This window comes from Simochromis diagramma, unplaced genomic scaffold (genome assembly GCF_900408965.1).
Source record: "Simochromis diagramma unplaced genomic scaffold, fSimDia1.1 OVJJ01000456.1, whole genome shotgun sequence".
NCBI lineage: Eukaryota > Metazoa > Chordata > Actinopteri > Cichliformes > Cichlidae > Simochromis > Simochromis diagramma.
The window spans coordinates 189414-211446 of NW_024387186.1; the positions used below are offsets into that span (position 1 = coordinate 189414).

Sequence of the window (22033 nt, forward strand, 5' to 3'; positions counted from 1 at the left end):
ATCTCTCTGCTGCTCCATTGTATCTTCAATTTCCATATCTGTTTCTCTTCCTGCCAGGCAGAGAGTGAGGTGCAGTGTTGCTGCTTCCCCTGTCGCTCCATCACCACCTGGCCCACTTCCAATGCTTTTAGTGAGAGCTATCTGTCAAGCTATGAATAATACAGGCCCAAGGCTGGCGTTAGCTTGCTAGCTAGCTATGTGGAATCCAAATGAGGTCTACAGCAGGAAGAGAGCACTTGACTTTTAGCTCGCTACCACGCTCCCCCTACCAAGACAGGCAATTACTCAGCCCACAGCCCCAGCTGCAGTCGTGGCAATCATAAACGCAACCCCTCACATCCCCCGTCTGCACGCACACACTTTGCATGTATAAGTAGGCGCGCGCTCCATCTCCATCCTGCACAGACATTGTCTACGCAGAGACAGAAAGTCCATATATGACAGGAAATCCATAGCTTTTCAGGCGGTGAAAAGAAAAACTGAAATTGTGAAAATCTCCAAATATATTTTGGCAGTGTTTTCACACAGGATGATGATGATGATGATGATGATGATGATGATGATGAAATCAGGGCGCTGGCTTTAAGTGGAAAACTCGTGGCCGCCTACAAATGGTAACGCCGCAGGAGCAGATGTTTGATGAGGCAAATTTAAAGTGCCAAGTGACACCAAAGGAACTCATTTAGGAGCCACGGAGATCTATTAATCAGCCGCGGCGTTACTTCATCATGCCTTATCTGCAGATTAACAGGAGACACATCATCTACCTTTATCGCACCTGTTCCAGAGTTATGGCAGAAGGCTGAGAGGGCTATCAGGTATGTGACACGTGTACGCTCGTATAATTAGCTCAGCACCATGGCATCCTAAGGTGACAGCGTTAACCCATCCATCATTGCTTCTAATCACTCATTGGTGGAGTGTGGGCTGTAATTACAGAGCGCTAGGCAACGGCAGGCTTCACAGGTAAAAATAGTCATGCAGGATGAGAGACTTGTGCATGAGTTTGGCATGTGGTGTGTGGGAAAATATGTGTGTATACATGCCTGTGACTACGGAGGTAATGAGATCTAGTTAGTGATGCTCCAGAGTGTCTTATTAACAAATAATAACAGCACTCCTTTGTTTTTACCTCTCCTCCCATCTATTATTCACACCTCACAGATTCACTCATGATTCATTTATACAAGCATCTTGTGCAACCTAGAAACTAAATGTCACCCAAAAACATCCCCGTCAGACGTTGCTGTGGGTACGCGTTTCCGTGTGCTCGTCGCTCGCTCGTGGCGTGCAGGTTTGACTGCGTGAAATTGGTCCTGCGTCACATAGAAGCAGCATTTCCAGCGAAAAATTTGGACTCGTGCAATCTGCCTCCACTTGTGCATGCACACATAAGTGCAAATGATAGAGTGCTATTGAAACAGATGAGTCGGATCTTGCCGGATCAGTAACGAGGGCTGTAGTGAGGCCATTCTGCCATTCAACCCCCCTGTTGTGAAATCAGCATGACGCCCTGTGTACTTTAGCTGGATTCTCTTTCCGCTCAAATTGCCAGGTTGGAGAGCGGCACTCAGCTGGGAATGCTGCTCTACATGTGAAGTAGGTTGTGCGTGTGCGTGTGTGATCGCATTAAGAGCGCCGATGTAGATGTGGATGCGAATGTGTGTCAGTGAGCTGCCCCTCGCCTCTGTCCCCTCTCTTTCTTCAGGTGAAGAGCCTGTTCTGAAGGCTCTGCTCCAGTCGAGGGCCCTTAAAGCCAGGATGGAAGCACTTTACCCAGATAGAGGTAAACCTACAGTACACCATCTGACTCCTAGTGGACCATCAGACCATCAGGAGGAATAAGTGGTTTGGCACAAAGCAGCAACCTCTGGGGGTGAAAAGTGAAGCTGCAGTTCCTCTAATGGCCACTTGAAGCTGTCTTTCAAATATAAATGTTAAAATGTCCAACCTTACAGCAGAAATAAACACGTCTACATACAAACACTGGTTTGTTCCTTTTGGAGTATTTTTAAAGCATCTGACCAATATAATATCTGACTAACATGGCTGCTGTGCAGCTAATTATACTGAGAGACGGTCCAACAAGTCCGAGCTCCAGTTTCACTGAGTGAATTTTTGTCTGGATGTTACTGCGGACTGATTAGATTAGTATCTGTGGATGGAGCTGAAAGTAGGACTCCACCCTCTGATCCAAATATGGTCACTTATGGCTCAAAACCCAGAACTTGTCACTAACCATGTAACCTGTCCAAAGACTGCTCTGCAACTGCCTGCCAAACAGTGGTCACCAGTTTGTATTCTCCACCCATTTGGCAAAAACCTCTTTCCTTTGGCAGCTACGGTTGCCGTGGTCACCACCAGTTTGCATGGAATTTGTACGCAAATATTAACGATCTCAAGTGAAACTCTGAAAAGCTTTTATTTTGAAGGCGAACTGTCTCATTTTCAGTTTGCGTGACTTTTTGGTGTTTCGCTGCCACTCAGCAAGTGTTTGCAGACAAGTCTGCATCTTCCAAACAAACTACGACCACAGTACTCTGCTACCGAGCGCAGAAATCAACCACTCACAACAGTTTCCTGGTTGAACTGCGTCCAACGTAGATGACAGCGTGACACGATACGTGACAAACCATGAGAAAGTCCAATTAGCTGAATCTAAATATTATGGTTAAGGTGGGTATTTGTAACTTAGAATTTCCTGTTAGAGAATTTCACATTGTAGATTCAGCAGCTTGTAGGCTATTTTCAGACGGCCTACATAACAAAACGTGTCAAACAGTGAGACGAGATGAGGCTGAGTAGTTTCCAGATGTTACTCAGGGACAGTTTTGGTGTGACGGGGTTGAACAGCTGCAGCTAGCTGTCTGATTGGCCTGTACTGCTACTGATTATTACTACAGAGAAGTCATTGATTTAGTGCAGGACAAAGTCAGTACTGTTCTGCTTTAGTGTAACACATCAGGTTAGCATTTCATTTTGCTTTGATTATTTTCATCACGGTCGTAGTTCATAATGAAATAATCAGGTCGGACAGTTTGGGAGGTTGGATGAAACAGCTGACCTCGAGCCTGTATTAGAGCGCCTGCAAATGGACAGTGAAAGTCATTAACCCCGCCCTTCAAATATTGGACATTCAATGTTTGGCTGTGGTTTTCACCTGGAAATCAAATTCCTGGTGGGAAAACAGGCTTCATTCAATTCGTCCTTCACTTAGAAATCAGCCCACAAACTGCTGGAGGCAACGAAGGAACGTCTCACTTTTGAAGTGTTCGTGATAACCGATGTGTTTTTAATCACAAAGGAAGAGGATATTTGTGGAAGCAGATCATTCTTTGGGTCTTTTCTCTACGTTACGAGTAAATGAGGTTCTTCAGAGGGACGCTGCAGATTTATTCTCTGCTTTGCAGCGATCCGTCACTCTTTCTGTGCACTTCCTGCTGTTGTTGAGCTCCTCCACTGTAGATACCCGAAGACTCATTGTGCCACTCTGCCGGCCGCTCGCTGCTCTCATATCAGTCTGAGTGCTTTGAGAGCATGACATAGTGGAGAGAGCAGAGACGGCTGTGTGCAAGGGAGAGGGAGTAAATAGCATCCCAACTGCAGAGATGGCATTTAAGTGTCTCTCCCTTTGCACTCCAATAGTACTGCAGACCCATTACCTCAGCGCGAGCCTTTGTGTGTCTACCAGCATCCGTGTGTGTGCGTGTGTGTGCCTCAAATGTATTTCCGAGCCATTCCTCCAATCATCTCCGTGCTCCCACGCGACTCACCCGCTACCTTTCCGTTCTGATCTTTTTCTCATTCATCATGCTTCCCCTCCTGTCCTCCTGCCAGAGGTCTCTGCTAAGGTGTAATTTAGCTCCTGCTGCTCTCTAATTTCTACCTTAGTCAGGGTGGGCGTGGCTGGCCCCCCTGACACCATGGATACAATCTGTCAATCATTCCCCACAGCCAGGAAATTGCGTTCAAAGCGAGAGTAATTATTAAGTCTGCCCTGTGTGGGTTGAATTGAACACCCTTTCCGTTTGGCACACAGAGAAATATGTCCTCAGAGGCAAGGCCAGGTGGATTAGCGAGGCTTTTATTGCTGCTTAGAACAAGGTGAGAGCTCTCTCATCTCACCTTTTGTTTCGCCTAATCTCTTTGCCTTTCCCTTCCTACCGTCCTCATTCTTCGCTCATCAATATCAAAACGGCCTGTTCTACGAGAACGTTTAAAAGAACGAGGGCTGGAAAACAACACTTCTTTATGTTTATGCCGAATTTACTGCAGGTATCTCTGTGAAAACAATGGCAGAAGCCAGAGGTGAAAGCATGAAAGAAAGTCTCCCTAAAGTGAGTGCGTTCAGTGAATCCTGTTTGTTCAAGTCCTTGAAAAGCTGAAATCAAACCCGGTGAGCAGGATGTTGTAACAGTCTGTCTCCTGGCTGCTACTTACCTTTCTGTTTCCACACAAAAATGTTGATTTATTTCCAAGCCTCGCGTTCAGGAACCACATGCCTTTGTTTGCCAGCGTACGGCTGAATAAACGCTACGATTATGTGGATTCTAGTGCTCAAACCACAGAGTTTAAATAGCATCAAGGACAGCAATTCCCAAGATGCCTTGCGCCAACATTTGCTGATAACTTCCCCTTGTCATTTTTAATTACTGCCAGCATCTTCTTCAGTCACCTGTATCAGTGTTGACTAACCATAGAAACCTTGTTAGAACAGACCCGTTAACCTCTGCTCGTGAGCAGATAAGTCTGAGTTAACAAGGTGTCCTGCTGCTGCTGCTGAATGACTCCACTTCTGACCTCCAACCTTTATGTATAGGACATATTCTTCATTAACGGCGTCCTGCTGAAGGCTGGCACTGCACCCAGAGTGAAGCTTTTACACGAGCTTCAGCCTCAGAGGTGGGCTACCATTACAACCTATTTCTGCCACAGAGTGTAATTAAAAGCCGGGTTAGGGTTTGGGTATGTGACGCTTCAGAGTCTGAAAACTGAAGCCAATGTCCAGCAGGGATGACTCATCAGATTGTATAAAACGAACCTGCTGCTCATGGATCTGTGAGCTCAGTAAACATTAAAGACTCCTGATGCATTTATGGTTTATTTCTAGTCTTATTGAATATGACATGATGTTCATTTAGGAAATTATGATCCCATTACAGTCAAAAAGGACCGGAAGGTCTTCAAAAAGCTAAGATGGCAGCAGCCAGAACACTCAAAACAGGATTTTACAAACCAACATTGTGGCGGCTTCATCTATATTTCATACGCAGTGTATGACTGCTATACCTGCCAAGGGGAACTCCCACTGTCTGGACTTCCTGCTCCATAGAGGGCACTCTCGACCTCAGCCAGAATAAATGATGCTTTATGGAGCAGTTGAGTTGAAATTGATCGGAGATGATACTCACAGCACAGTCTCCGGGTTGAAAGTCATGGTGCCTGATAGCAACAAGCCCAATAAGCCTGTATTTCTATACAAACACGTGATAAATACAAATAGATGGACTGATGGGACTGAGTTTTTATTTCAATACGACAAATATTTTGAGCTCATAGGAAACCAGTTTGGCCTCCTTCACAGTCTACAAGTTAGGTGATTCGTTGTTTGTTTGAAATCTGTTTAGCTCCCTGATGAATTGATTTTTTAAATAAATGTGACAGTGCCATGGGAATACAATTATTAAACTGTACTTCAGAACTTTTGGGATTTTTAATACACCGTTCCTATTCATGTCAGTCAGTATAACTGGGAGTACAGGCTTCCACAAAAACAATGACAACCAGAACAGGTTTACTTATGCTGGTCTGAAATAAGAAATAAACCAGGACCAACATTAACACACCGCAACATACACCTACAGACTTAACCCGAGCAGATGGTGGGACTGGGAACTCGATTCCACAAGAACCAAAAGGTAACCAACAAGGGAAATGCTTCCAAGGCAATGTGCGCCCAGGTTCTCAAACATGCCTAAGTAGAATTACTGATTATGAATCACTCAAAGGAGCTCTCAAACAGCAAATCAATCTAAACACAGATCAAAACCTACAAGACACTCCAAAGAATATTATTCACAAAACTAAAAACCAAAGCCACTTCAAGTGTGCACGCAGAAAATCAAATACAATTCCATTTCAACAAACCAGACAGGGTTCAAAGATCCCGGACAAGCCCCCAATCATCAACAACTTGCCCAGATTAAGTGCCGTACAGGGACCTTCAAAGATTTAAAAAATTAAAAACACTCAAGGACCTCAGAAATTATTCATTGTATCAAGGTAAGATTTTGCATATATTGTGTTAAAAATGCTAAAAATTAAAATGAGCTGATTCTGAGCAGGTCAGGTGGGAATATCAACCAGAACCGCCTCCAAGTCAACTCAGTGGCTTGATTGTTACTTCTAAGCTTGGCTTAGCATTAACACTGAGTTTTTTCTTTAGGAATAGTGCTAATAATAATAATAATAGAGGCTTACTTTAGACATATATTTTACATTTGTCTTTAATTTTGTGTTTGATAATAATGAAAAGAAAACATATCATCCTCCACTCACTTAAAATTCAGACATCACCGTGACTGAGATAGACAAACTTGTCTTGACGGCAAAGATTGATAATATTTGCTCAATTTTGTAACCACATCATTACACGGTGCTAAAATTTCCTATGCAAAACTCAAACGTTGCTAATCCAACAGCACAGATGTGTATTTGTCTGCATGCATGCAAACGCACTCTCTATACGTCGTTGTGAACCTAAGCCCCGTGTGTGCATGTCTGCAGAGTCTTATGGTATTTGCAGGGCCTCTGAGGGTATTCAAACATTCAAAGGCTGAGAGAGGTGGAGGATACGGATGGTGCGCCAGCATCTAAAAGGCGGGGGGAGAAAAAGGATGGAGCGAAGGGGCTAATTAACATATTAATGACCCCACCTTCCTACAGCTTCTGTCGGATAGTCCAAACACTTTGATAAGTATGCAAATGAGAGCCGCACCATCTGAAGAGGGAATTAGCTCTGCCAGAGAGAAAAGGGAGGGGGCAAGGGAGGGAGGAAGGAAGGCAGGGAAGGAGGCAGGAAAGGATAGAGTGTTAGGAAGGGGAAGAGGAGGAAGGAGACTCGGGCATGCTGATGAAGTGATATCTCCATGTTTATTTTAGCTGTCTTTAATTATCTTCTGTGCACAGCGTGCCTTGGTGTGTTATAAAACCACGAGCAGTGAAAGAAAAGACTTCCATTCTTGCTGCTCTTGGATCGATGCAGCGGCGCCCATCAGCCCCGCGGCGATGTGCAGAATGGCTGCAGGGGCTCGAGCCCGTGGGCGGCTCGGAGCGACGACCCCGAGCAAAAAAGGGTGGGTCAGTGTAACGCAGCCTATGGTGGAGCTATAAGGACGAGGGAGACGTGTGGGTGAGACAAAGAGAGGAGAGTGGATCTGTGCCGTGTCGATCGCTTCCTGTTTGGCCTCGTTTCAGCTCTAATGCTGACGATCTAAAGCCCTCTTCCTCGGCCAGGCGGTGACCACCTCATCTCTTTTGTGAGGGAGCAGGAGTCTGACAGGGGAAAAATGAGGAGCTTTAGCCGTTATCCTCCTTACTTAACTGTTCTCAACACTTCAGAGATAAAGCACAGAGGGACTGACAGCAGAAATCTCTGTGTTCAAAGTGAAATCGAGCAAATCTGGATTTGATTTCCTTGATGTATTTATATTTTTTGCACTGAGTTTCTCAGGATTTTGCAGCTTCAGTTCCATTTTTGGATGAAGAACTGAACACAACATAAAAATATCTGCACGAATCTTGGCCTTTGTTTGAAATCAGGGGAATTCTTAACACCATAATTAGCAGAAGCCTGTGCTGTCCTAGTTATGTAAGACGGCTCTTTTTGTCTTTTTGAAATTGGATTACCGCAGGAGGAACCATTTATTTCAAAAATGGGGGGGCTGGGGGTAATTTTTATATCTCACAGTCTCCGGCAGAAAGCTGTCCTCCGCCGTTGAGCCCATGCGCAGTTCTTATACACCCCAATAAACATGATTAGCATGGCAGACTGTAAATATGCAAATGACAGAGGAGATGTGGAGCGAATGTTTATGCTGTGAGCTTTCCCGTCTGCACAAACTCGCCTCCCCGTCTATCTCACGGTGAGCTTTATGGAGACGGGGTCCTCTCTTAAAGCCACCTTTGCTTTTTTCTTTCATAAAAGAAATTCATCCATGTAATTGGAGCTTTAAACGTGAAAGGATGCCTTTTCCTTCAGTGTCTTTGCTGCTTTAGCTGCGCACAGACGAAGGCAGCTGCAATGGCCGCATGCTGAAAGCACCCTCTCTAAACAGCTTCTTCCCACATGAATCTGAATTATGCTCTATATGCGTGCCTTTCTGCTGCACTCTGACTTCAATTAGCCATCCTGCACATCTATGATTACTGTGCCAGTTGATGGTGACTGAAAAGCCAGACGTGATGTCTGTAACCAAGAGAGTCAGAGACCCCACTGGTGTAGTGCGGCTGAGACCTGAGATCCCACTGCCTCAAATGATTTACATTCTGTATAATCTATGAAAGCGACTTAAATAAAGTTAATCTGAGTGGATGAAATGTGCGCTACAGCACAGCTGCTGCTGTATTTATCATGCCAGTTATTCACCAAAGTGGATCTTTTCTTTTCTTTTAATCTTAACATCTTTATTGTCACTCCATTACAGCAGCTTTGCATGATTCACAGTCCAAAATAATCCTTTTGTATGTCACACCGTTGCAGCTCCTCAGATCGTCCTCTGTACGAAACAAGCTGTTTTAGCAACTTTCTTCTGATTGGCTGCCCCTCCTAATCAAAGGTGGGTGGGGCTTCTTTGCACAAGATGACCATATTAAGAATATCCCCTGTCTATGACATCACCTCGATCTAAAAGTAGAAAAAACTGTGACAATCTGTTCAGGGATTACTGCACATGTGCTGATTATTAGAAACATGGGCCATGTGAATGTCACTCCTCCAAAATCTGAACAGGTCCATTTACCATATGCAAGCCTGATATTGATAACATTACCTAGACACTGTTAATGCACTCGATCTTGGTCCAGTAAAAGCATTTACCCAAACACATTTATTTATGGATCAGCCACATTAAACCTGTAGTGGTTCTTCAAATATATTGAATTCATAGATTTTTATGGTTTTAAATCAAGTTTGTTTCTGTTTTTATAACAATTCTCTAACAATGATATAATAACAAAGGACGGCAGATCGGGATATAAACTAATGTGTAGATAAATATTAAAGTATAAATATTTTAAAAAGAACGAATGAAAATTATGTAAAATCAGCCTTTAAAGTATTATCAGTAAAATCAGGTCAAAAAGGTTTGTGTTGGTTTTTGGGATTTTTTCACATAAATCAACAGTTTTCATCTTAGAAATTATTAGTTTTTCATATTAATCTCTTTACGCAGCACTATATTTGTCTCTCACTGCATTTGTAACTGTGATTATGTAGTGTCTATGCTGAATAGGATTTTAAACACACATACGCAGAGCCGAACGGCCCATGTCAAGCGTGTTCGCCCTGAAGACTATCAGCTCTCCGGGGAGAGAGGCCATCGAGCAGCATTATCGACATTATAGACGCCTCAGCCTTGAGATAGGCTTCCCATCGATCCCCTGATTAATTACTATCTGCAGGCAGCAGCACAGTGAGGGATGGAGGAGGAGGTGAGAATGATAGAAAAGGGGGAGAAAGACTGAAAGAGAGGGGGAGAGAGCAGGGAGAGTACACCTTGGACTATCTATGAATATCAGCTAAAGGCTACGCAGTAATCTTCCAGGTGGAATATTATTTATTGATATATAGGTAGGCAGGAACCCTTATCTTACCCCCCGAACACACAGCCAAGGACAAAGTGAAACTCACACATTACTGTGGTGAAAACAACTCGCAAAGACGAGTAGAGGACACTGAAGCATCCACACTTTCAACCAGGTGACACAACATGGCTAATAGAGAAAAACAAGCATGCCACATGTTTATTCGAGCCTCTGTGCGCACTGTCAGCACCTCCTTGTCTTAGCCTCCACCGTCTCCACCAGAAGAGTCCGTATTGGTTAAGAGCTAGCCTGGATTGCACAGTGTATCCACAGCTTTGTTAGGAGCTGTTCAGGTATTTCACAGAGTGACACGGCCCGAATGGAGGCGCATAAGCTTATTGACTTATGTTACAGCAGGTCGACAGTCTCAGGGGGACAAGGAGTGAAGCCGCAGCCTTTAACTGGAGTTCATTAATGGTAACTGCTTGTCCTGACCAGTCGCCCTCCTCGGGGGAAGGAAAATAAACAACCAAAACCTGCACTTCCTCTAATGTCCACTCGAAAACTGAGTCAGGCCATTACTGGGTTGTGGCCTCTCTGACTAACAGCTAGGCTTCACCTGAACTGGACCTCTGAACCATGTATAGAGCATTTTAATGACATTATCCACCAACAGTGTGGCTGCTGTGGTGTTACTTAGCGCTGGGTATCGATTCGATTCCAACTCACAAGGTCTTATTCGATTTGATCGTAACGTTACTAACAGACCGCCCAGGAAGTCTGAGCTCGTCTTCGCAGAAGTGCCTTAAATGTGCCTTACTTTTAATGGCCACAAGGGGGCAATACACGTGGTTGCCCACACCTTTAAATTGCCCTTTAACCTCCTAGGACCTGGCGTCCACATATGTGGGCATCACATTTTGGGTTATTTAGACCAAAATACTCAATTTTGCTCTACAAGCACCTGATATTCACTTACGAGGACATTATGCTGCTACTGTTCTATCGGAATTTTAAACGAATATCCTCATATGTGGCTCTGATTTTTCTTAAAAACAAAAATAAGGTAAAAAAAAAATCTGGTAATTCTTTGTTTTTACATTCATCGGGCCGCAATATGCCCAAATATCAAAGAGAAATTAAAAATGCTGCTGTGGAAGAGTTCGGGTCTTAGGAGGTTAAAGTTAACGTCACTTACAACCTTATGGAAGTCAAATAATTTGCTGTAATGAGCACATAAACCTCATTTAAACCAGGAAGTCCTGTTTTTCAAGGAAGACCTGGCCATGAAGGCACAACATTAAATCATATAAAACATGAATAACATAATACTTTATAAAAAGCTCTCAACTCTCCCTGACAGACAAAAGCCTCCAGCTTTAGAAAAGCTTATTGGTGACCAGAAAGGTTCAAAGGTTATGCAAAGGTTCAAAATAAGAAAATGTTCAGAGAAAGTTCCGGGTTCCCAACAAGGAGCCCACTGTGATTAGCATAAATCACAGGAACAGGTTTGTGCTGCTGTCTCGTCAGGCTGAATGAGAAGCTTGACTCTATACAGCCAGCTGAGTAAAGTATGGTGTCATCTGCATAAAGGTGCACTTTAGCTGTAAACATATTCTGTGCTACATATGTTATTAATGATAGTGCAAATGAACCTGAACCATGGTGGACTCTGAAACTCTTCAGGAAACCTGACACCTGAAGCTTCCAGCAGTATCACCAAGTCTGCCTAACAGCAGCTCGGATAGATCGACAAATACAACAACACAATTATTCTTCTGGTCCATTAATATTGTGATTTGTTCCCAACATAGCGGTTGGTACCATGACCCAGTCGAACGTCAGACTTTCATCAGTTTCACCTAAGATATTAATATCAGACAAACATTTAAGCTAAGAGTTTATTTCAGATTAACAGGGTGATAATTGTTTAAACCTGGAGGGTCACAGCCTTTCATAAGATGCCTGATGTTAGTCTGGAGACTGTCAGGTGAGTAATATACATTGTGTAAATATAAAGCAAACAAGATGTTTTATTACAATTCTATCCAACATTTTCTTTTTCTAGCAGCACTTCCCAGCACGAAGCTTTAACAGCTTAAATGTGGCTCCAGTCACGTTACCTTACTTAAAGCAGGTAAATTAAGCTAATTAGTATCTTGAAGTAGTTCCTGACACAGTGGATGGTTTTAGAAATGACGGCACTTCCTAAAACTGTTCTGAGAGGAAACTTTTCCAGTGACAAAGAGAATAAAGTTCTACCTTCCACCCACTCCACTCACCCAGCGAGAACTTTTAGGGCTGTAGGCGTAGAAAGAGAGAAGGAACTGTGCTGAATGCTTAATACATTGATAATCGACCATCATCGAAATAACATTGAGAACATGAGACAAAAACAGACAAGAAATCCTCTTATTTAATATTTCATGTGTGGAGTTGGAAAAAGAAAGTGGTGCATGTTTTTGTTCTGCTGTTATCAGAGGATGTCCAAAGGGAGGGACGCGAGTGTGGAACTCACACAGAGAGGCAGGAATACAGGAAGAATCTCGAGTATGGGATCATCATGGAAAACAGGCAGGTGTGTGTGTGTGTGTGTGTGTGTGTGTGTGTGTGTGTGTGTGTTCATTCCCACTGACCTGAAAAGCTCTGTTAATGCTGGATCCACAGGCACTGGAAGAGAAACACAGAGAGATTATGAAACATGTGAAATCCGCCTGAACGGCCACGACTGTGACTCTGCATCAGTTTCCTGCGACATCATCAGGGAAACACTCGGAGCTGGAGGGAACGTCACTGAATGCAGCCGTATATTCATCATCTGTACTTGTGTCTGAGGACGTGTGTGTGATCTGTCTGCAGCTTATTACTCTCGTCTGAATGTTTGGATCAACAATATGGAAACGATGCAGTGTCACAAAGTTGTCACTTTCATATATGTATGAAGACCAGGACGACTACATGAGTGTGAGTCAGTGGACTTCACACTGAAATTTAACACCTGTTCTAAAACTGATAAATATTATATCATATTTGATAAACTAAAAAAAACTGAAACTAATAATAACAAAGCTTTTAAGACAAACATTAAAAACTACTGTCAGACGACAGTTTAACGTTAATAAACTGTCTCTAAATCTAAATATTACAACATTTGGAAACTGAAAAGAAATTCATTCAAATCTATGATTTAAAATTAAAAGAATTATTGCAGGAAAAATCTCAACATGGTGACAAATATGATTATAAAGACCAAAGGGCTTGTAAAAAATTCAATATACTTTATAATATAAGAGTTGAAATTTCATTTGTAATTTCTCTGTGGCAGTATTTTATTTTGATATAATATTTTTATATGATATGATATATATACATATATATATTTTGTGCTAGTAAAAAGTAAAACGCTGTCATGTTTGCACACGATACACGTTTATTTTGCTGTATTCAAAGGCAGCTGGAGCAGAAACGTTTGGTGTGACGATAAGAAATAATCTTTAAACTTTCATGAAAACAAAATTGGTTCGATTATTTATATTTAACATCTATGATTTTAAAAAGTGCAAAGTGTTCAAGTGTCACGAGTGATCATAAATTAACAAATAAATATGTTGAAAGGAAAAAAGTAACGTTGTGAGATCCGACCCATCACAATGAGAACAATTTAGATATAATGTGTCGTTGGTTTGTTGGAATATTTCACTTTAATTTCATGGGACAAAAAGCATGTAGATGATGGAAGCTCTGAAAGTAACAACAACAACAACAATAATAATAATAATAATAACAAAATGGATTATTCCTAAAAACGCAAGTCTAAAAACCTGAACTCGAAGTCACCAAGATCCCATAATTTCCTTGTACATGAACAGTGGCAATAAAGTGCTATTCTATTCTATTCTATTCTATTCTATTCTATTCTATTCTATTCTGACGTTTGGGATCCTGTCCTTTGGTGCACAGACGTGACCCTTGACCCAAACAGCAGACTCGTTGCTGTGTGTGTATGACCTGCAGGACTGTTAGGCGTCAGTTTGAGATGATTTGTATGTCACTGATTGCCAAAACTAAACTTTTTTAAATGCTGCTTGTCTAACAGCTTTAACTGCTACGTACAGCCTGAGTGAGCGTTACACAGCTGGGACTAGTTTCACAGATGAGAGCTGTAGAAGGATACGGGCTTAAACATCACTGGGATTAGCAAACAAAGGTCAAAGGTCAGTCTCATGTTATACTGCAGATGCTCTCTGTTTAAATGATTCTGTCTAAATGAAGGGAACGATGATCTCAGTGACACATCTTTGGTTTCGCCTGAACTTCAATCACACGGCTGACGAGCTGCTTGATCCTCGTGATGGAGGAGCAGCGGTCACCACTTTCATCCTCGCCTGGTCAAAGATGTCGGGCACTCAGAGTTGGAGGGGATAAAATATAAATGTAGCATCTTAGATGTTTCAGACAGAGTGGACCGAGCCTCAGTTCGGTTTTACTGAGATGTTCCAAAGGAGAGTCGCTGACAGCTGCCGTTTCTTTGGTTTAAATAAAGTTCAATAACCTGTTTTCACTTCGCAGGGTTTCGTAGGAGTGGATATCGCTGCGGTAGATATTTCATTGTGAACAAAGCTCTTAAAATGTGGATTTCTGTTTCTGTCAGATATAAAACGAGCGATAGAGGAGCAGAGAGCCGCGAGAAAAGCCAACTCGAGTGTGACAGTCTGGGATTTGTGCAGTAGCGTGTGTGCGCTGTGTGTGTTTGTGTTGGGGGAGTGAAGGTCACCCTGAATGGTGTGTGTGTGCATGTGCGTGTGTGTGCAGATACCTTTGGAGCGTGTGCGATGGCGCTTATCATCTGCATCCACCTCCATCTGCAGAGAGGCACAAACAAGCTGTTAAACACACAACAGACACGTCGCAAAATTAGCTTTCATTTGGATCCATGTTCGCTCAGGTGCTCGGGACTTTTCTGCAGCTTGTCAAACATTTCAATTCACACCCGACATTGGAAAGAACATTTCACGAGACGACTGACGGCAGCGTTTGTGTAAATGATTAAAATCCTTCAGTAAGATTTGAGTTGTCGCCCTGCACTGGTAACAGAGACCTAAAAACCTCATGAAAGCAAACAGCCAAACCCACGGGTGTAACGCCAATGCTGTGCTTCGCTTTTCCTCAGAAACTCTTTGGGAACCGTATTAATTTCCCAAGTCTGACCACAACAGATGTGGTCACACATCTGTTGTGGTCAAACTTTTTTTTTTTTTTGTATCGAAAAAATATCGAACCGTGACACCAAAGTGTCGAACCGAACCGAACCGTGAATTTTGTGTATCGTTGCACCCCTAATAAACATGTGACTGTTCAATCAGTCATGTTACAGATTTATTGACCTCATCAAACACAGACGGCTCTTCATTTACTGGGATAAATATTCCACCTTACTTTCACATGGAGCCCTGCTGTGGGGCTGAAGAACAGTATTTCCTGGTCACACAGCTGTCCTGAAGGAGGAAGCAGTTTGTGTATCAGGCCAGTTTAACATGAGGACTCCCATCATTGCTGGAGCCCCTGGTGGGCGTTAGAGGAACTGTAGGTTTTATTTCTTTATTTTGGCCGGCCTCTCCCTCAAAGATGGGTGAGGAGTTCATCCATCCAGGAGGGGCTCAGAAAGCTGACGAATTAGCGCTTCTGTCAGGACAGGATATTTTACTTGGATCACTGAAACCAATATCAAAACACTGAGCTGCACAATAAAAGCACTTCCTGTCCGCCCCATTAGAAGCTCCTCCTGCTGATTTGAAGTGATTGTTGGGAATCATCTAATTATTAACACGAGCCATGCGAGCACACAGCCAGCACACGAAGGAACAAAGACTTTTATGTTTCCATGAAAGGCGCAGATACTGCAGCATCCGTCCTGAAAGAGCCGACATGAGGTATAAAAACCCACAAGGTGACTTTTCATCCAGTCTGAGGTGGATTACACATGTTGGAGCGATAGCATCGCCGCTGCTCGTTGTTCCAGAGAAGCTTTGATAAAACAGGAGAGCACTGGGCATTTTAGTCTCATTTTAATCTCCCGCTCTCACACACACCAACAACACACGCTCAGCCGGTCCCTCCTTACTGCACTAATAAGATTTACGAGGTATCCTCGCTTTTCATCATTTTATTTTTCTCCCGTTGAAACATTTATGGGCGTTCGTAAAGAAACACACCATTAGAGCTGAGGGGCTCTACAGTAAAGTAAGTGTGGTGTTAATAAATCACGTTTAATAAAAAGAGACATCCAAACAGGGCCTCCGTCACAGCCCAAACCTGCCAGGCAGGCATGAATATTTAGGGACATCTGGAAATAAAGCAGGGACACTCCGAGGTGTTGGGATTTATGACGGCTCGTTGAGAGGATAAACCTGCCTCAGAGGGATGTGCAGGTCTGACATACATGAGCCCCAGCGGTATCATGGGTGGGACAAACATTGCTGCGTGGCCACAAGAATTTGATTTAGTTTGAAACTTTGGACTTTGGATTATTCTTCACGGTTTTCGCTTCACTTCATCAGCGGAGATGAAGCAGGATTTTATTCCGACACACGTCAGCACGTGCGGTTCAGTCGGGAGGCCCTGCAACATAAAGCACCTTTAAAAATGTCTCCAAATCTCTCAGCTGCCTCCAACATCCTGTGAACTGATTTGTAAGCGACGGGCTGGCCTTTCCATGCGTGCAGAGGAGATATGAGCTGTGGACTAAAGTGTGAGCCCGGCTTGTTTAAATGCACACACATGCATACTAACAGAGCCTATCTGACGCTGTCAGACTCTCTCTGAGGGTTTGAAGCGAGGCCCGAGTCGCTGCCGAACACGAGCGGATCCGGGAAGCCTCGTCGTTTACTTCCCTCGAGCTTCCTCGGGAGACTTGGACCCGGGAAGCGCGCACGCCTCTGCAGCTCGCCATATGTTGGCGAGTCATGCGTATTCCGTCTGGCTTTTTCTCTCTCTTAGCACCCCATGGGAAAATGCCACGGCTGTAATGAAGGTTAGCCTGCTTATTGAGGATTAGTTGGAGGCCCACTCCTTCTCTGTCTGTGTCTCAATTAGAGCTGGGATCAATGGCATTAAAGGCCCAGATGAATGACCACTGAGTCACGTTGATCCCTGCTCCAAAAGTTCACACTGCTTAGTTAAGAAAACACCTCGAACAATGAGAAAACTCTGCATGTGTGATTATTTCTGCACAGCAAGCAGATTTAACCCAACTAACTGATTGTGTGTCAAAATGAAAACTGTCCACTGAACTTTCGGTAAATGTTTAAGTTAATGAATTTTCCTTTTTTTTTTTTTCATAAACTCATCGTTCATTGTTTTCAAAGTAAGAACTGTGATTCAAAGCAGGACACGAGGGGACGGCAGCTGGAGACAGTAACCAACAAACGTTTGATCCTGTTGTCGTTGAAGCAGTTTGGTGCTTTAACACATCCATGAAGCGGGAATAAGACTCTCAGTCATCAGTGTGTGACTGGATGAAGAGGAAACAAATCTGTTGCCGTCTACATCCACAGAAACTCACATCAACTGTTTCCAATCAGACTCCAGAAGCTCACAGGCCTGAAACTCGCAGCAACTTTGCTTCTATATAAGAACAAAACCAGAATATAGTTGCTGGCGACCTGTCTGTGATTCTTAATGAGGCCGTGAGAAACCTCCATCAGTCAGACTGAGACTGTTTGCAGACAGGTTGCATCCCAGCAGGTGACCTTGGCCAAGGTTGCTCAGATACTTGCAATCAGTCCCTGGCATCGCCGGGCAACCGCTGATTCATGTCCTGTTTGGAAGAAGGTTAGTGCTCCCCCCCGCCCCCCACAGTTTCTACGCTTCATCCATTACAAAATAATAAAACAACATGTTAAATCTAAAATATGAGTAACCTGCAGAGTTACCCAGTCATGGTATGCACTGTGTTTGGTGACGTTTGCATCAAAACATCAAAACTAAAATGATATTTTTCAAAAACAAAGTTATTACAGGCCATTAAAGTTTAACAGCAAAGATCAGAGTTTTTTTATTTTTCTACACTGACAACAATAAACGGCTTCATCAGCTTTCACAGGCTCAACAGTAATCCTTCCTGCTAAAATTACAGGAATTATTATAAAAGTTTCAGCAGAATTTAGTCTGAAGTTGGACAACAGCCACAAATGTTTGTTGGCCAGTTAAAAAAACAGAAACACAAAATCTCAGCTTGAACATTAATGTTGCAGTCAGCCAATCACGTTTCAGACTGGTGTAGGACTCAGTGGCGCCTAGATGAACCCTCTGATGAGCGCCGCGTGTTCGTGCAAACATGACAAACACGTGTTCAGCAGTGCTGCGAGGCACAGCTCAGACTATCACTGTTTTTTATTCTCCGGGATCTTTATGACGTCACAGAGATGGCCCTTACATGGTCATCCCAGACACAGAAGCCACACCTACCTTCTGTTTATTTGTCACAGAGTGCCAATCAGAATAAAATGCTTTAAAGGAGGAGGAGCTAAAGCAGTTTGAGACAGAGGATGAGGTGAGGCGGTTAAAGAAGGATTATTACGAGGAGAGAATCATGCAAAGCTGCTCACTGATGAAACCACAGAGCTGGAAGCAGCAGAATGAGTCCAGTTCAGAGAGGCTGAGAGTTTTGATGCACAACCTTAATGTTAATGAAGCTAACGGAGTAATTCACTCTTCATTTCACGCATGACGTCCTCGCGGGTTTGTTTGGTAGAATCCAAACCGAGCACAATCCTTTTAGCGCGTCCTTATTCGGAAGTTCTTCACGTGTTTTCTGATTTGCATCCATGAATTTTAGCCTGGGCTGCACAAACACATGAAGCCAGGTCATGAACGGGAGCGAGACTCTTAATTCAGCTCACATATAGGAAACAGCAGCAGCATTGATCAGAGTCTAGATCAATGCCAAAATAAAATGCATCAAAAAATGTAACAAAGGTTTCAGGGAGGAAAAATGGGGTTAGCATTGGAATATGCACAGAGACACAGAACAAGCATTTTGTATGTGTGTGTTTATGATTTAGGTGGTGATGGGGGAGGGGGGAGGAGGGAGGAGGGGGTGGGGCTCAGACATCTGTCACAACAGTTCACATCGTCATTGCTTCCCTTTGTTTTACCCTTGAAGTTTTGGGAGAATGCGTTTCAGGCATATGGCGCCCAACCCCACCCTCACACACACACACACACACACACACACACACACACACACACACACACATTGATATTCCGTGCAGCGTAGCAGCAGGGGGGAGCCACCAAAACCGTGCTGGCATTATCGAGTTTCACTGCAAATAGGTATTTACGCCGTGCATCATCCAGTGGCAGTAAACACGTGTGCCAAACCGACGCTAAGTGCATCTGAATTAGTGTGAAGGGCCGCCGAGATAGCATCTGAGTGGGCGTTCGGTGTGTGTGTGTGTGTGTGTGTGTGTGAGGCTGAAATCTGGGGAGTGATTCCTAACTAGGAATGAAAATGGTTTTGGTGGGTGACAGCAGCTGTGCAGGGCGCTGAAACGCTGCGATCGCAATATAATAAAACAATTTATGAGCTGGTCCGCCGATGACAGCGCACTGTAACGGTATGGATGTGAAACTAACCTGATTTCTTTAATGCCTAAGCGGGTCTCGTGTTTTATCCTTCATAAAACTCTGATTTTATTCAGCCTCGCCATCCGGGACGCTTGGAAAACATTCCATCTTTGAGCCTCGCGTTTGATCGTTACTAAACATAAAAGCAGCTGTAAACATCTGGGCTTCTATAGTCACCTGACCCTACACCACAGTTCAGACTTAGCCATAAAGGATGGACACGCCACCAGGACATGTTTGTGCAATGTTTCCGCTGCTTTGGTGGAGCCAGAGGTGACCACATCTATGCAACAGGGTGCAGATATAAGCTAACACTAGCACTAAAACGTACCTGTGCAGTTCTTTCTGCTGTCCTGCAGGGGGCGACTCCTCTGGCTGACTGTATGGAAAATAAGCTTCCTGCTCACTTTCCTGATGACTTCATGGTCTCAGGTGCTTTCCCAGGAAGCAGGACAGGATTCAGAGCAGGTGATCGATAAGCTGATAAATTAAAATAAAAAAAATCTGGTTCCTAAATGTTTGGCTGAAGCTTTTATTGGATGGATCGCTGAATCTGCTTTTTATATCCAGGCAGCGATCGAAGCTGAAGCTCCAGAACCTGCAGTTTGGTTTTGCCAACACATTTTTGTGTGAGCAAATAAATAAATCAGAAATCAGTACAAAGAGTCATAAAAGCTCATTGTTCCCATGATTTCAGGAGGAAAACCAACATGAATGGCAATGATCCTGCAGACGCGCTGTACCTGAAGCGTTGTGGGCGTGACACAGCTCGTTGGCCCCGACCTCTGCTTCCAGCGTGACCTTCTGACGTTCGGCGAGGGAGGAGCGGCTCACCACGTCTCCTCCAAACTCATTTTCTGCACAGAGGGAGGAAGGAGAACACGCATCATTAAAATCATTCCCAGAACAATCACATTCACACACAGAGCCGTGACAGGATCTGAAATTTCCTCTCCTCCTTTGACTCCGGGTTCATGAATAGTCATATAGCGTCAGCTATGCGGCGCACGCCAAAGCCAACGCTGATTTCCGCCATAACGACGGCCGCTTGTCGTGTGCGATAGGCTTGGCAACATGGGGTAATTAGCTAGATCTATCATCTGCTGCAGGAAGTGGGGACAAATATAGCTAATGATCCGTGCCTGCCTCCATGATTTCTCTCCTTGGCTCTCCATCCTCTGCTGAGCGCGAGGAAGAGGAGGCAGAGAGGGGGGTCCCCGCTCTGTCGATGGAAAAAAAATGACCCGAGATGGAGAAAGGGAAGAAGACGGAGGAGACGGAGGTGTGAGAGAACATGTCAACCCTCCCTCTGCCTGTCAATGCTCCTCCATCCGCTGCAGCTAATTGAGAAAACGTATGGAACGAGAACAGATGAGGTGTCGATGGTGTATAGAGTGAAGGCCCCCATAGGGAGCGCAGCAGACGGCCGTAACACACACACACACACACACACACAGACACACACACACACACGCTGAAAGCAGAGTGAATCCAAACAATAGCTGCTCCCTGAGGACTAACAGCCGTACACTGAGTGTGTCTGCGTTATGTAAAAGGAGTGCTGGTACTTAAGCGGACTTTACTTTGAACCAGCAGGGGGTCTCTTTCTACCCCCCATCCACACACACACACACACCTCTGCTTTCCACTTTCTTTGCAGCGTTTCTTCTTTGTAGTTTGAATGGTGCGTGCGGAGGCAGCGTGGGTGGGGGCTGTAAGGGGATCGCACAAACAACTTTGAAAGTGGCTATTAACAGGAAACCCTAATGTGAAACAATGGGACACTCAAACTATATTTTCATTTTACGAGCGCGGCCCCGCTGCCTTTGTTTCATGAAAAAAACGCGTCAGAGGCTGCCAGTTCGTATTTGATTACAGCCTCCGGGGCATTTCATTCAGAAAACGTGGGAATAAAACAAAGTCGGAGCGAATTCGGACGTGGGTGGCTGCGAGAAATGTAAAACCTGCAGATAAAACAGCAGCTCGAGAGGTAAAAGAATCAATCGTGCCGTTTGCTTCCTGTTTCTGAGCACCTCTTTAGGCGAACGCTCGTCTGTCTGTCGGACGACTGTGCAAAAATGTTTTAATCTAAGAAAAGTAGCATCCAGTGAAAATGTAGAAAAAGTTCAAATGTTTAACTGTAAATTAATTTTCTCGCGCATGTTTATTCCTATATATTTATCTATCCTATTTATCTGTAGTCACGACTGTGCAGCCGGACAACGAGACAAACGCTGCGAACCAACCGACTTTTACAGACCTCGACTTCATGAAACATTTGTGAGTCCAAATGAAACAAACTCTCAGTTCTTTCAGCTTCGATTAAATGATCTCCGAATTTATGAGTTAAAAGATTTACGAGAGCTTAGCAGCAAATTACTGAAACATTTCAGCTTTTGCTTGAATTCTGGACGTAAACAAAGACAAAAAACTGAACGCCTGTGACGTTTGGAGGGTCGGACGTGTAATGTGCTACAGGATGCTAGACTCTGAGCAGTGGTCAGGCTAATATAAAGGCATTAGCACATAAAGGCTGTTCTCAGTAAAAGTTCAGGCGGTGGGTCCCTGATGGACTGAAGACGCCAAAAATGGAGGTGGCTTG

At 43.9% G+C, this 22033-nt stretch overlaps 1 protein-coding gene across 14 annotated transcripts in view; it reads right to left on the reverse strand.

Moving 5' to 3' along the window:
• The window catches only part of myt1lb (myelin transcription factor 1-like, b), a 106308-nt gene that overhangs the window by 50502 nt on the left and 33773 nt on the right, over positions 1 to 22033 (reverse strand). For 8 of the 14 annotated variants that reach the window (XM_040049661.1, XM_040049667.1, XM_040049671.1 and 5 more), the window contains exons 2-3: positions 14621 to 20288; positions 12441 to 12474 (exon numbers count right to left, since the gene is read on the reverse strand). In XM_040049661.1, coding sequence (XP_039905595.1) covers positions 12441 to 12474; positions 14621 to 14666 — 80 coding nt within the window. In that variant the 5' untranslated portion in view covers positions 14667 to 20288. The remainder of the gene's footprint in view (positions 1 to 12440; positions 12475 to 14620; positions 20289 to 22033) is intronic. The other 6 variants (XM_040049673.1, XM_040049664.1, XM_040049672.1 and 3 more) reach the window with 4 other exon arrangements.